Raw genomic sequence first — 14,357 nt, 5'->3', positions numbered from 1 at the left:
TTTTGAGAAACCCTAGCTAAGAGTTATAAAATTAGCAATAACTTGGTAAGTTTTGTTCCAATTTTTTTTTTTTTTAAATTTTTTCAGATTCAGTGAGTATAAAACTATCTTTTTATGGTGGAAATACCAGTTAAATAATTTATGAAATATAGTCAGCAAAGAGCAGTTGCATTAGATTTTTATGATCAGCAGTAAAATAATTATTTTAAGTGGTGTGTTTTAATTAAAAAGTAAACTACAGAATATAGATAGATATTTAATCAAAAATGTTGCTCTACTATTCAATGCAATTTTAACCAAAGTTATTATTTGTTGTATCCTATAGAAATATGTAAAAGTGCAATACCTATATTAATGTAATGTGTATTCAATGCACTAACTACTAATTTAAATGGTTTTTTTTTTAAACAATAAAATATTGAAGTATTATTGTTATTTATTTTGATTGATTACAAACATGTTAATAAATGTGATGTACTTATTTTGCTAAATAATATGTAATTATGTTAATAATTTAAAGTAATATATATTACTCAAAAGCCACTGCAAATGGATTGATTTGCCGTAACATACAGTCTAAGTCTGCAAGCAAGTTCTCCAATAATGGTCGTTCACGTGGCTGTTGTGCCATGCGAATCTGATTTGCTGCCCCTGATTCAATAAAATACAACTCACAATACCTCGGTTGCATTAGTTCATTTCTGACAACATCATTACTAATCCTACGATACACCTGACCGTGAACGGAGAATACTCTTGGTCCCTGACCTGGCAAACGCCTTGGGCTTAGATCAGTGGAGAACGCCGCAAATGCCAGAGTGTTGTTGTACCTGCGGATTTCTTTTCGATAATGTTTTGCTACCTGCGAATCATCAACCAATAAACGAATTAATAACTCTGGTGGTGGACCCAAAACACGGTCTCCTGTAATAGCCATTTGACCGTTATTGCAACATGTAGAAAAATGACCCATTGAAGTACGCTCGCAGAAGAAATGGCGGGCACCACAGTGCAAGCAGACAACATTCAATGATCCCATTTCATGCCGTTCTGGAAGTTCGTGTTGAATGCCAGCTGGTCGGTCTCTCAAGGGCGCCCATACTCTCGGTACAACAGGAGGAATCGGTACAAACTGTAATTAAAATGCACAGTTATTAAGAATAATGTTATTAATGTTTATTTTAATGTTAATGAGATGTATTTACTAACTTCTTCATTGACGTCTGGTAGTGGAACGTCAAATATATCCCTGAATTCAAATTCTGCCTCTGCGTCAGCAGGAAGTAAATCAATATACTCAATGTCATCTTGTACCACTTCCTCTTGTAGAATTTCTTCTTCAGCTAGGTCCATCATAACCTCTTCCACTTGGACTTCAATAACTTCCATCTCCAACCCGTTGTTACCAGGGATTGCCACGTCCGCTTCCAGTTCACCTTCTGGTGCCGCAATCTCAAGGACTGGTTGAACTACCTATAGTATTAAAGAAAGTCTGTTGTGATGTGTAATAACAATTCCAAATATTATAAGCTTAAACAGTCAATATATGTGTTGTATGTGTTATTATAATGATTAACTACATATCAATGACGTGTAACTTGCTAAGCATCTGAGATTTAGCTCACCGATAGAGAATGTAATAAGCACAACACATTAAATAAATTAAAAACAGTGTATAGAGAGTATGTTACAGTCATTTAGTTAGTAACATTTTAGCTGTATGACATAGTGAGTTACACTAAAGACTGAAAAAAGTTTATTAGTACCATTTTTTGAATAATTAAAACTGTAATAAAATGTATTATGTTACATGAATAAAATAAATTATAGCCTAGGAAATGTATTCCTTCTGATAATAAGGGAAACAATACATTTAAGATACACATAATGGCGGTGTAGAAATGAATGTGTTAAAAGAACAAATGTGTTAATGTGAATAATTCAATTAATTTGTTAGAAAAAATTACTTTTGGTGTATCTGAATAGTAATATGAAACAGTTGGTATTTTACTTTAAAATAATATACTTAGTATTGTGTCTAATAAGCATAAAGCTATACATTAATATATGATATCACTATATGACATTATGTAATATTGTTACTTGTTACTGCAATTAGTGCCTTGTTATTTGAGAAAGGTTGTTTAAGAAACATTTTGGAAATTAATCATTTCATAGTTTATTAAGAAAAGAAAAGAAGTAACATTTTAGCTGTATGACATAGTGAGTTACACTAAAGACTGAAAAAAGTTTATTAGTACCATTTGTTGAATAATTAAAACTGTAATAAAATGTATATGTTACATGAATAAAATAAATTATAGCCTAGGAAATGTATTCCTTCTGATAATAAGGGAAACAATACCTTTAAGATACACATAATGGCGGTGTAGAAATGAATGTGTTAAAAGAACAAATGTGTTAATGTGAAAAGTTCAATTAATTTGTTAGAAAAAATTACTTTTGGTGTATCTGAATAGTAATATGAAACAAACAGTTGGTATTTTACTTTAAAATAATATACTTAGTATTGTGTCTAATAAGCATGAAGCTATACGTTAATATATGATATCACTATATGACATTATGTAATATTGTTACTTGTTACTGCAATTAGTGCCTTGTTATTTGAGAAAGGTTGTTTAAGAAATATTTTGGAAATTAATCATTTCATAATTTATTAAGAAAAGAAAAGAATAATTAACCTCATATAATTTGTGCGGTGTAACTTATGTTTATGTGTAGTTTGGTATAACATTGAAACAGTGTCATTAGAATACCTAATAACAATAGTTATAATGCACTCACCAAAGATGGCACCGCTCTTGGGCACAGGCGACGACGATTTGTTTCTGCTCTGTAATCACGACCTAGTATGAAATGTCTGGAGCACAGTTTTGAGCTGGCCAAAATCCGTTGTGCATTTATACCACAGTTCTCAACAAACAACACCCACTGACGCCTCTGTTGGTCATTCGCTGGAAACCTAATTTAACCATTAAATTATGAGTAGTTTTAGTGTAAGTTTAGATTGAGTTTTTAATAAAATTATGGTAACCTGTGCAATGAAACCCCATCAACACCATCAACGTTTCCGCAGATCAAACACAATTTAACCATTGTGATGTGCCTAAAGTTTGACATTTTAAAGAAAATATAAAATAGCACCATATTGAAAACGTAATTTAATAATAATGTATTATATTATGTTAAAAGCCATCTGTATTATTATTATTAAAAACATGTAGAATAAATAGACAAATAGTGCATAAAAAGGTTAATACAGTAGATTCTTAATATGTCGAACGTCGCTATCTCGAATTTTTCGTTATCTCGAACTACTTTAAATTCCCCTTGAAACTACTGTTACACTTAATAGTGTTTTGCTCTCGATAACTCGATATAAAATTAATCGTTTTTCGTTATCTCGAGTTCACAAATAATATTTGTATTACGGTTAAAACAGGAATTGTGCAGTACATTGCATACATTGTGCAGTATAGCGATTGTGATTTAGCGCGTTGGTTGTCACGTTTGTAGTCTTTCGTAGTTCGTTTATTCGTTTGTAGTGAAATGGAAAAGAAGCGTAAATTAAATGTTCTTTCAATTTCGGATAAAGTTCGTTTAATACAGTTAGTTGAAAAAGGTGACCGTAAAAAATGTGAAATCACCAATGAATTCAATATTCCACCAAATACATCATCAAAAATTTTTCACATTATGTGGAAATGGACAATAATGTACAGGTATGTGGAACATGGACAGATAACGAAATTTTATCAGAAACCATCGAAAATACCAGCGAGAGTGAAGACGAACCACAAAATGAGGAGGAAGTCATTTTTACCCAAGTAACAATTCAACAAGCTAAAGATGCTTTAAAAACACTGATGGCCGGTTTCACCACGTAGGAGTTAAAGCGCAGATTAGTTAACTCCGAGTTATCCAGTAACCCAGAGTTATAATTTTTTCGGTTTCACCACGGGTTTTTGTGTGAGAGTTAGTTAACCAGAAGTTAGCTTACGATTGGCCCATAAATTGGCCTATTCCGGAGGCCTGTTAATGATAACATTCATTTTTCACTGATAACATTGATAATAAGCCTGATAAAGTGATAAAGTTGTTAGATTACTGTTCGTTAATCGTTTTTAAAATTCATTGTGTATTTGTGTTTTGTACTTTATAAATTGGTTCACGGATATTTTCAAATAAAAACATGAACTCAAATGAAGTGAAGAGGTCTAGAAACGTAAATTTTAATAAAAGAGAAGAAGAACTGCTAGTGGAATTAGTGACCACCTACAAGCATGTTCTTGAAAATAAAAAAACCGACGCAGTCATGTGGAAGGAGAAGGAAGTGTGTTGGAAAAAACTAGCGTCGGAATTTAATAGTCAATCACTATTAGTTCCACGCACCGTACAACAACTTCAACTGAAATACAAAATTATCAAAAAATGTGTGAGGAAAAAAAGTGCTTCAATTAGGTAAGTGTGACGATACATATCTATCTTCATTATTGATAATTTTCAAACATGAGCTAGTTAATGAAAATAATTAAAAAATTCAACTCAACTAGTTTAAAGTTCAGCGAGAAAAAATAATTAACTTAACTCAGTTAAAAAAAAGCAAATTTTTATTTTCAAGCCAAAACAATCATAAATCATACATTTTCCTAGTTTTATAATTTACATAAACATTTACCATGATGTTTAACACTGTGCAGACATAACAAATCACATTTTTAGTATGGTACATTATTACCTGAAATGTATTGACAAAAATAATTAAGTAGTTAAGTTAAATAGTTAAAAATTAAAAAAAGTTAACTTATCTTTAACTTTTTTTCAAGTTAATGCCCACCTTTGATAATTTTATTTTTTATTAATTCAAGACTGGAACATCTAAAGACAGGTGGTGGCAAAAATGAAGCAATAGCTCTCAATGATGCCGAACAAAAGGTAAAGGACATGATTCAACTCTCTATTGAAGGCATGCCTTCACAGTTTGACGGTGACTGTGAAGTTGATGCCATGCCTCCAGTTCATGAGGATCCCAATGAAGTAGATGGTAAGATCATATTAAGCTTGTCCTGTATTTGTATCCAACCTCAAAATATTTATTTTTCAGACAATTTTGTAATGTTCGACGATGACAACAATGACAATTCATGCTTTGTGACTGGTAAGGTCATGTTACATACTTACATAATATAATAGTAACAATTTAATTAGTTTAGTATTTTTTTTTTAAATATAATGTAAATAAATTGTTTCCAGTTATGCCTGATGAATTTCAATATGACAAGTCTTCATCATTGACTTCCACAAACATCACTACTCAACCAGGTTTATAAAATAAATATTATTTCTAGTTAACTATTAACAATTAGCAAATACTAAATAGTAAATCGTAACAGATACCCATTATAATAGTAAAGATCAAAGATGTATCTACTTCGATAGCATCAATGTTAATAAACATTTATTTATTTCAGGTATAACTATCAGTCAATGGGATGTGGTGACTCCTCAAAACTTAAAATCGAAATTGAGTACTCCACTCAGAACTCTTCACAGTGAGTTAACATAGCAAAAAATTTCCATAATATTGATAACTAGAATTAGGGGATGTTGATGACTTGCATTTTTTTTCAGGAAAAAAAAAAAGTCGTACTGTCGAGGCAACAAAATTATTACATCATAAAGATCAGCTTACCGAATTGCAGATTAAATGTTTAGAGCAAGAATCTGAAATGAATGAAGTCAAAAAGAGGAATCTTATTTTGGAAGAGCAAAAATTAAAACTAGAAATAGAACTTCTAAAACAAAAATTACAAATATAAATTTTTAAAAATTTGTTCACGTTTTTTACAATATATATTTTATTTTGTTAATCATTATATTTTGTTAATCATAAAATTAAATATTATAATACTCAATATAAATAAAGTTAAATAAGTTTAAATACAGTTTAAAGTTTAAGTTTATTCTTATAGTAAATTGGCAAAGTGATCATTGATCAGCCTCTCTCTCTCTTGCCTTCCTCCTGTTCCTACCAAATTACCAATGTGATTTTCATTAACATCATTAATAAAATTGTTTTCCACCAGCTCATCGTCTGGAAGTTCATCATGCATATCAACACATATGTTATGGAGAACAGCACATGCAACTATAATGGCTTGTGTGTTATTCAAGTTCACTGTTAACCCTTTACTGAGTACAGGGAATCTCCGTTTCATAACACCAAAACATCTACAAAATCACAATGAATAAAAATAAACGTATTTTCCAAATTTTGGCATAGAGTATTTTTGAGTATTTTTTAGATTCTGAACGAAGTGATGAATGTATTGTTTTTACAATGTGTGTGTTTTTTTTTGTGTGTCTGTGTACAGCATAACTAGTCGAAATAATGCTTCAATTTCAAACTTTTTGAAGTGTCAATAAAATTTTTTTGGCTGAGTCAAAATACTTGAAAATTTAATACAAAGTTTCTCATAAGTTATTCTTAGAATGATTAGAAAATTATAAGAATACATAGGCACAATTTTATCTAATGTACAGCAGAGCGATACCCACTTACCCGCTTTTTTAATATTTACCTTTCTATTACATTTCTTGTTCTTATATGGCTCTCATTATATAATTGCTGGCTTCGTGTAATAGGATTGAGCAGAGGAGTCATAAGGTAGGGCTTAACTTCATAGCCACCGTCACCTAAAAGGTAGCCTTTTATGACACCTGTTTCAAATTTGTGTTTGATATTAGAGTTGTCAAAAATTATTTGATCGTGGCTTGATCCTGGCCATCGCGCCACTATGTCCATGATTTTGAGCCATGGATTGCAAATGCATTGGGTATTGATAGAAAACCAGCCTTTCCGGTTTCTAAATACTTCTGCATTATCTCCACCTATACAAATTACAACAAACCATGTTTGAATAAAACAGAACATTTAAGATGGCAATAGTATTTATATGTTATGCCTACCTGGTGACTGGATTTTTATGTGGGTGCAATCCACAGCTCCTATCACTCTAGGAAATCTACTGTGGTTGTAAAATCCATTGATTACCTTATTTCTATCAATCTCATTAGATGGAAATGAAATGAAATTTGGCCTTTGTCTCGCTATGGCTCTGCAGACTTGGTGTACGTATCGACAAGCTGAGGATTCACTGACTCCAGTGAAGTCAGCAACACACAACAAAAACGAACCTGTAGCGAGGTACCTCAGCATCATATACAATTTAGTTGGAGGTAATATCGCTCTGTTCCTGAAACAAAAAAATAAATATTAGGTAGGTAAAGAAAACAAAATTATTTTATATGGAATTAAAGTCTACTTACCTTGTAGAAGGAGGAGATAATTCATTTTCTATTAATCTCAATATTGTACTAAACGTTGCTTTTGAGAGGCGAAATCGATTAATAAAATCATGGTCATCGTACAGTTCAAGATAGTTGACCCTCTCATAAAAAATTTTTGGTCGCCGTTGCATCGCAATAACTTCGTCATCAATTGCATTTTCGCCATCAAATAATATTCGATGGTACATAATTAAAACGTCAAAAACTTACAATAAATTCAAACAAAAACGAACAGACTTTTCAATTTTCATCAAAGCACAGAAGGCAAAAGAAAAATGATAAGAAAACGTGTTTATACAACAACCACTATCAATGGTTGTTAGTATCACGGTAAACCGCGATTGTAACTAAGAGTTAGCTCTTAACACTCAGAAATATTGGGGATTAAAATCTGGGAGTAAAGATTTTCATTAACTTGGAGTTACCATCTAACTCGAGGTCGTGAAATACGTTTTTCTCGCTAACTCCGAGTTACCGTTTACTCGCACTTTAACTCTAGGTGGTGAAACCGGCCATAAGGAATTTTGTCGAGACTACTACAGGTATGGATGATAAGGCTTTTTCTGCATTAAATAATTTGGAAGACGTCGTGGCAGAAAAAAAGTAATATTAAGCAAACTTTAATGACAGATTTTTTAAAAAAGAATAATTTATTCAGTCATTTTTATGTATTTTAGGCATTCGTATTATTTATTATTCTTATACAACATACATTTCTATTATTTTTTATTTTTTAATAAAACTCGATATCTCGAAGTTTTCGATATCTCGAACTTTTTTCTGTTCCCCTTGAGATTCGACATAACGAGAATCTACTGTATATCTTTTACGTACACACGACACTCGGCGTCGTTATATCGTTTTTATGTTATCATTGTTATTATCAGTATGTTATCACTTATCAGTGTCCGATTATACGGCAACACGGGAATTCCAAAAGTTTTGTGTTATTTTTAGAAGGAGTGTGTATACCGTACACTTATGATGGTAGTATGGTACAAAAAATGGTACAAAAATTGTTTAAGAAATGTTCCTAACGTACAAAACAAAAGTGTAAGAAAAGAATTATAACAAAATATGATGTTTAAAAAGCGCGACGTACGTAACGGGAATGTAATTCAACATCTACCGATCGATGATCTTGGGAAAGAATGTAGAAATAATAGAAACATTGAAATGCAAATAAAAAAACGCGACACCTTCGGAATAGCAAGTTTGGATTTTGAGGGAGCAGCACGCTCGGAAAACAATGCATGTAATTTTTTTAATTAGGTGTAAATTGATAATTGGGTGAGGAGTGACTATAATGATGAACATATACATAGGTTAACAATAAGGTTTTAAAGAATAAAAATTGTACTTACCAAGTCTAAAAAATATCCAACGGAATAAACAAAAAAAAGTAGAAAAAAAAGTGCGCAAATTTTAATAGTATACGTAATCACGTAAACACGAACGTATCGCACAGACGCAAGACGCTCGTCGAAGAAAGTCTCCCGAAGTTGTGGCAGGAACACTGACCCAGGTCCACTGCGCTTTTCGCCCTCTACTCCGCCACCACATGACAGCAGTATTACCAAATGTTACCTACCTGGCTACTTAATTTAATTTGTTGTTAAGGTAAATAAGCTTTTTTGTCAATGGTCAACGAATTTGACAGACCCGCGGTATTGGTAATAACATTGGTAAATACATAAAATGCTAGGCTAGAACAAAACTAAAAACTGTGGAATCAATTCTATATACATTTACCGACAACCAGTTCGAGTGAGTACACGTTACTTTATTATATTTTTTAATAATTTTTTTTTGTTAATGAAAACTTTTCTTAATATGGTAATTTTTCATTATAGAATGTTCCATTTCAAAAATTGTTCGGTGAAGGTGGCTGCAAGCCCCTTCACCAATCAATCTAAAGGAGTCGTACCCAAAAGTATGTTTAAATATTGTCACATGTAATTATGTATACCAGGGTTGTCCAACTTTTTGTAGTTGTTGTCATGTTTAAAATTATCAAAATATTACTAAAAAATAAATTAGGCTAGGAATGACGTAATTAGATCGTATACATTGTATACGTTCTTATTAAGATTTTGTTATAATATATTATTATGATTTTGAATTGAAATTTTAAGTGTTTGGTAAAATAAAAAGCTTCGAGGGCCGCGGGTTGGACCATCCTGACGTATACATTGATGAATATAGATTAATGTTATCCGTTTTTCTTTTTCAGAATGCTACAACTGCAGAAAACTGGGGCATTTAGCCCGCGATTGTAAGTGCATTTTGTAAATTTAAATATATATATGTGGTACGTAAGCAATACATCTAAAATATTATTGATTATGCAGGCCGGAGTAAAAAAGACGCAAAAAAACCATCAACCCCTCACCGGCGGAGAGACCGGTCATCCCCCCGGCGGCGAGACCGGTCCCCTCACAGGCGGCGAGCCCGGTCCCCTCACCGGCGGCGAGGCAGGGTCACCCACGTACGTGGTGACTCGGCCCCCCCGGTGTTGGGGAACCGTAGTCGGGTGCATGCGCGAGGCCCAAGTGCTGCGTCGTCGGTGGCCCACCATTTGTCCATCTTGCATGTCAAAGTGAGTAATATTAAAAATATTTTTATATATATATAATGAATAACATATATTGTTGTTTATTGTTAATAGGATGACACACTCAGAAAAAAAAGTACAATTTTTAAGTAAAAATGGCTATTGTTTTAATGAAAAACGGGCATGATTTCGAGCCTATGAAGTGTATTCATAAAAATGTGGGTATTTCTTTAATTGAAATATGAAAATTGTTCTTCATTAATACTATGCCAAGTATAATGTAATTCATTAAACTTTTACTAAAATTTATGATATTTTATCTATCATTTAAGTAAATCGTATAATAAATATAAGCAAAACATTATTAATTTAAAGACTTCTTTTTCTTAAGAAATATTATATTTGTGTTACAATTTTCTTTAAATTAATGCAACAAGTCATTGAATTTAATCCAAATATTACATTCAAATTATAGGTAATGAAAATAACTTGGTATTCAAATTGCCTATATTATTAACATAATTAAATATGTGGTATTAAAACTAAGACTATTTTTCATAGAAACTTATTAATATAGAGCTGAAAGGACCTTTAGGTACCTTAAGGTATGAAAAAAAAATAAAAAAATTTAATTTCATCAAAATATATTTATTTTACATTTATACTGCAGTTGCATACAAAATAAATATTAGAAATAATTACAAATAAAAATGAATAACAAATTAATAAAGTATACATACAATATTAAATATTACAATACATTTTTTTATTGAAACTTAACATATAATAACAATTTTACAAGCAAAAATTTAAAAGTATTTTAATCTTATAAAGTTTAAATGATGGATGTAATTAGGACAATTGTATAAATGAATTGGAGGTCCTTTAAATTCATTAACATTTTTTATAACATATTGTTCTCTTTTAATTTTATTTATTTTATAACAAGCTAAATGTTTATCATAACCAATTATATCAAGCCTTTGACAAAAAAATTTAATTGTTCTTTCATTTAAGCATATTATTTGTTTTAATAAATAAACTGATAGTTCATTTTCACTTGTTATAAGAACATTATCAAGTTTATACGTAGTACTAAAAAGCATAATTTTATCATAAATGAGAGAATCATGCATAGTATCTAAATTTTTATTAGGACATAAATCACAGATTTCTTTGACATATTTAGATGAATAAATTGAAAATGCAGCACCTAATGGTGTATACACAGTATATGTATTAATATCAAAGTTACAGATGAATTCAGAGAAATTAATACAAAACTTAATACCAAGAGAAATTGAAACATTTATCCTAGAATTAGTATTTTTTGTGTATGACTTGAGTTGCTTATGTTTAGATTCAAAATTATAAGACCATATATACTTTAAAGGACCAGATTTTTAATTATACGACAGTAATGTGTTAATAAATGATGTTTTGGTTTAAGTGTATCCTTAAAAAGTTCTACATATTTTATATTATGATATTTTATATGATCTTCAAGTAGCAAGATTATGTGATCATCGTAATTTGATAGTAAAAGTAGATCTATTATTTCTATAAAATTAATAAAAAATCTCCAAACTGGATCATTTTGAGGAACAAAATCACCAACTAAAATTGAAAATATATTTACAAATGTTTGCATTTCTCTAGCTGTCATTTTTATATTTATATTGGATAAATTCAACATTTTTAATGGAGGAGACATATTTCCTACTTCTGATTCCCCATAATCAAAACCCTGTTTTCGATTATTTAAAGTTTCTAAACTAAAATAATCTGCCTTTATTAAGTTTAAGATAATATGAGACATGTTATAAATACAAATCCCCTCAAAAATATCGTGCATTAAGTCAACTGAAAAGTTCTCAACAACATGAAAAGAATTAATTGTATTAAATATAGAATTTTCATTAATTCCAGTTAATCTTAATTCGTTTTTTATAACATCTTCTCTGTAATTAATTTTGTTACGTAAGGAGCTAACAATTTCAGTGGCAAGAACACTTGTACTACTTTTGTCCATACGACAAAATCGACAAAAGTAATTTGCTGAAAATGATTTAGAGAATCCTAAAACAGTATTGACTCCCAAATTATCTCCTACAATCAAACCAATAGAAAAATAAAGTTTAACACATCTATCAGGAAGCTTTAGTTCAATTCCATTATTTTCTAAGTCAATTAACTCATAAATTAAGTTGTAAAATACTTTATCATTTCCTAAAGACTTAAGATCTTTTGAATTAAAAAGAGCAGCAATAAAAATGTTTTTCAAATTAGAACGTAACCAATGAGGAGCTGTGGGGAAAGAATAGTACACGCCTAAAATTGATGATGAGTGTGGGCCAAGTGGGTTATTTACTTCAAACTCATCAAAATATAAAAAATAAGGAATCACAAGTTTATTTGGATGTAATAACATCTTTTGTTGCCATAACTCAGAATTAAGAAAATTAGTATAGCCTACATTATTCATGTTTATAGAGTTATGATTTTCTAAAAATGAATTCAATACACCATGCAGTTCAAAGTATTTCTTCAACTGAAATTTTATTGGAAATATTACACCTTTACTTTTTTTTTCATCAATAGTATTGACAGTATTTAAAACAATGTTTTCAACTGTATTATTTAAAGTTATAATTTTTGGCTTCTCATACAATTCCTTATCTTCTATATGTTTTAAAAATCTGTACTCTGTATTTATGTCAATAAAAGGATTCTTACAAAAATCTGTGATTATATTTAGTGATTTTTTTATGTGAGGGTCTGTACAGTTATTCATTATTTTTGTTTCAATTTCTTCTGCAATAACTTTAGTTATGAGTTGAATAACATCAGTTTGCAATTCTAATGTTGTTTTTCTTGAAAAATTTGGCTTACCATAATATTTAAGTGTAAATTTTAATACTGAATCTTTTAACAAACCTACATTTATTGAAGAAACATGGGACATATCATCATGAACTAAAGAGTTTGTATTACAGTATGAGTAATTGTCAGAAGAGTCAACTTCCATAATATGTACATTAGTAGGAAGATTTTCATTATTTAATGATTTGGCGTAGATAGGATTAAAATTATTAATTTCAGATTTCATGTGTTTGGAAAAAGATCGAAAAGATGTAAACTGTTGAGAACAATTAATAACACCACATTTATAAATTGAGTTTGATTGTAAAGAATGATATATTTTTAAATGCATAAAGAATTGCTCTAACTGGGTTAATTTTAGGTTACAAATATAACAATTCAATTCCATGCTTCAAACATTAAAATAATAATAAAACAAATTGAAAATGCAAAATAAAATATTAAAACTAATCTTTTAAGTCAGATATAACAGATAATAGTGAGGAACTTTTTACGTCATTTTCAGTATCAATACCATAAAAACACTTCTGGATAAATGTCCAAACTAGCAAAGATTCCATAGGATATTTTAAGTTAAATACATGAATTATTTTGAAACAAACATCGACAGCTTTTACAATATTGGGCAATTTATAATAAGTGTTAAAATAGTAAACAAAGAATTGTTTTGAAGTTATATAATCATCTCCTACTATGCATATTAATGGTTGTAAAGTTGTTTTCATAGAAAAGCAATTATCAATTTCACTCTGAATTTGTACATACAGGTCATTAGTTGTGGGAACAAGGCGCATAAATGATTTTCTCGCATCCGCTATACTTGTCTTGGTAATGCGTTTAATTTTGGTAACTTTATCAATTACAATGGACTTAGACGTTGGAATAATCATAGAACTCAAAAGTGCAAATATTACAACATTTCTAGAATCTGTAACACATAACAATAACAAACAATTAAGTCTGTACTGGGAGATATACTTTAGATTCAATCATACCTAATTCTATATCAGGGTTTTCAGTTATCTGCTTTAACATCTCTTTACTGTTTCCATCCTTTACTTTAGTTGTCATTAAGGTTAAGATTTTTGGAACCAAATGTGACCACTTTTCAAAAAATAAGTCACCAGCTCCAGGATAAATATACTCAAAATCAATATTTATCTAAATAAAAATAGAATAATATAACATATTTTACCAAAAACACAGTTAATAAATATTCTTGAAATATATTAATCTTATACCAAGTTATGTCCAAATGACTGTTTATATAGAGGCCAGTCATCTAATATATGGTTAATTTTTGTATCAGTATTTATAAGAAATTGTCTACGGATAAGGACTGTTTCTTGCCATTTCATCAAAACTTCTTCTAAAGGTTCAACATTGTATTGGAGCCATCTTTTAATATGCAGTAAATTCTGGTCTGTAAGGTAATAAATTTAAATTTAAAAAAGCTGAACAAACAAATAAGATTTTGTTTTTAACCTTCAACTTCAAGAGGCAATGAGATATTATGGTGTAAATTATTAGAAGTGCTAGTGGAAGA

At 30.1% G+C, this 14,357-nt stretch overlaps 4 protein-coding genes across 4 annotated transcripts; 1 reads left to right on the top strand and 3 right to left on the bottom strand.

Moving 5' to 3' along the window:
* Window positions 1-529: 529 nt before the first annotated feature.
* LOC149060198 (uncharacterized) lies at window positions 530-3,183 on the bottom strand. Its single transcript, XM_089217542.1, has 4 exons — window positions 3,059-3,183; window positions 2,809-2,986; window positions 1,210-1,473; window positions 530-1,132 (listed from the first exon to the last, which is right to left on the bottom strand). The coding sequence occupies exons 1-4, from the start codon at window positions 3,169-3,171 to the stop codon at window positions 530-532; spliced, it is 1,158 nt and encodes a 385-aa protein (XP_089073668.1). The 5' UTR covers window positions 3,172-3,183.
* A 1,033-nt stretch (window positions 3,184-4,216) lies between these two features.
* On the top strand, window positions 4,217-5,843 carry LOC149060197 (uncharacterized). Its single transcript, XM_089228181.1, has 4 exons — window positions 4,217-4,485; window positions 4,893-5,068; window positions 5,129-5,187; window positions 5,682-5,843. Exons 1-4 carry the CDS (start codon window positions 4,217-4,219, stop codon window positions 5,841-5,843), a joined length of 666 nt encoding a protein of 221 aa, XP_089084307.1.
* A 5,472-nt stretch (window positions 5,844-11,315) lies between these two features.
* On the bottom strand, window positions 11,316-12,413 carry LOC149060196 (uncharacterized). Its single transcript, XM_089228167.1, has one exon. It carries the CDS (start codon window positions 12,411-12,413, stop codon window positions 11,316-11,318), a length of 1,098 nt encoding a protein of 365 aa, XP_089084293.1.
* An 844-nt stretch (window positions 12,414-13,257) lies between these two features.
* LOC149060195 (uncharacterized) lies at window positions 13,258-13,925 on the bottom strand. The gene is made up of 2 exons (XM_089228163.1): window positions 13,807-13,925; window positions 13,258-13,739 (listed from the first exon to the last, which is right to left on the bottom strand). The coding sequence occupies exons 1-2, from the start codon at window positions 13,880-13,882 to the stop codon at window positions 13,258-13,260; spliced, it is 558 nt and encodes a 185-aa protein (XP_089084289.1). The 5' UTR covers window positions 13,883-13,925.
* Window positions 13,926-14,357: the final 432 nt, after the last annotated feature.

The sequence above is a fragment of the Diuraphis noxia genome, unplaced genomic scaffold (assembly GCF_037042655.1).
Source record: "Diuraphis noxia isolate RWA-SAM2 unplaced genomic scaffold, SU_Dnox_SAM2 contig0001, whole genome shotgun sequence".
NCBI lineage: Eukaryota > Metazoa > Arthropoda > Insecta > Hemiptera > Aphididae > Diuraphis > Diuraphis noxia.
This window is presented reverse-complemented; position numbering and strand designations above follow the sequence as displayed.

Bases quoted from the DNA above. Each gene is read 5' to 3' on its own strand.
- LOC149060198 (XM_089217542.1), bottom strand. From the start codon at position 3,171: ATGGTGCTATTTTATATTTTCTTTAAAATGTCAAACTTTAGGCACATC. The intron at 2,987-3,058 runs GTTACCATAATT...TGGTTAAATTAG, and splicing joins GATGGGGTTTCATTGCACAG to GTTTCCAGCGAATGACCAAC. The intron at 1,133-1,209 runs GTTAGTAAATAC...TTTTAATTACAG, and splicing joins TACCAGACGTCAATGAAGAA to TTTGTACCGATTCCTCCTGT.
- LOC149060197 (XM_089228181.1), top strand. From the start codon at position 4,217: ATGAACTCAAATGAAGTGAAGAGGTCTAGAAACGTAAATTTTAATAAA. The intron at 4,486-4,892 runs GTAAGTGTGACG...TATTAATTCAAG, and splicing joins AAAAAAAGTGCTTCAATTAG to ACTGGAACATCTAAAGACAG. The intron at 5,069-5,128 runs GTAAGATCATAT...TTTATTTTTCAG, and splicing joins GGATCCCAATGAAGTAGATG to ACAATTTTGTAATGTTCGAC.
- LOC149060195 (XM_089228163.1), bottom strand. From the start codon at position 13,882: ATGACAACTAAAGTAAAGGATGGAAACAGTAAAGAGATGTTAAAGCAG. The intron at 13,740-13,806 runs GTATGATTGAAT...TATGTGTTACAG, and splicing joins AAACCCTGATATAGAATTAG to ATTCTAGAAATGTTGTAATA.
- LOC149060196 (XM_089228167.1), bottom strand. From the start codon at position 12,413: ATGAATAATGTAGGCTATACTAATTTTCTTAATTCTGAGTTATGGCAA.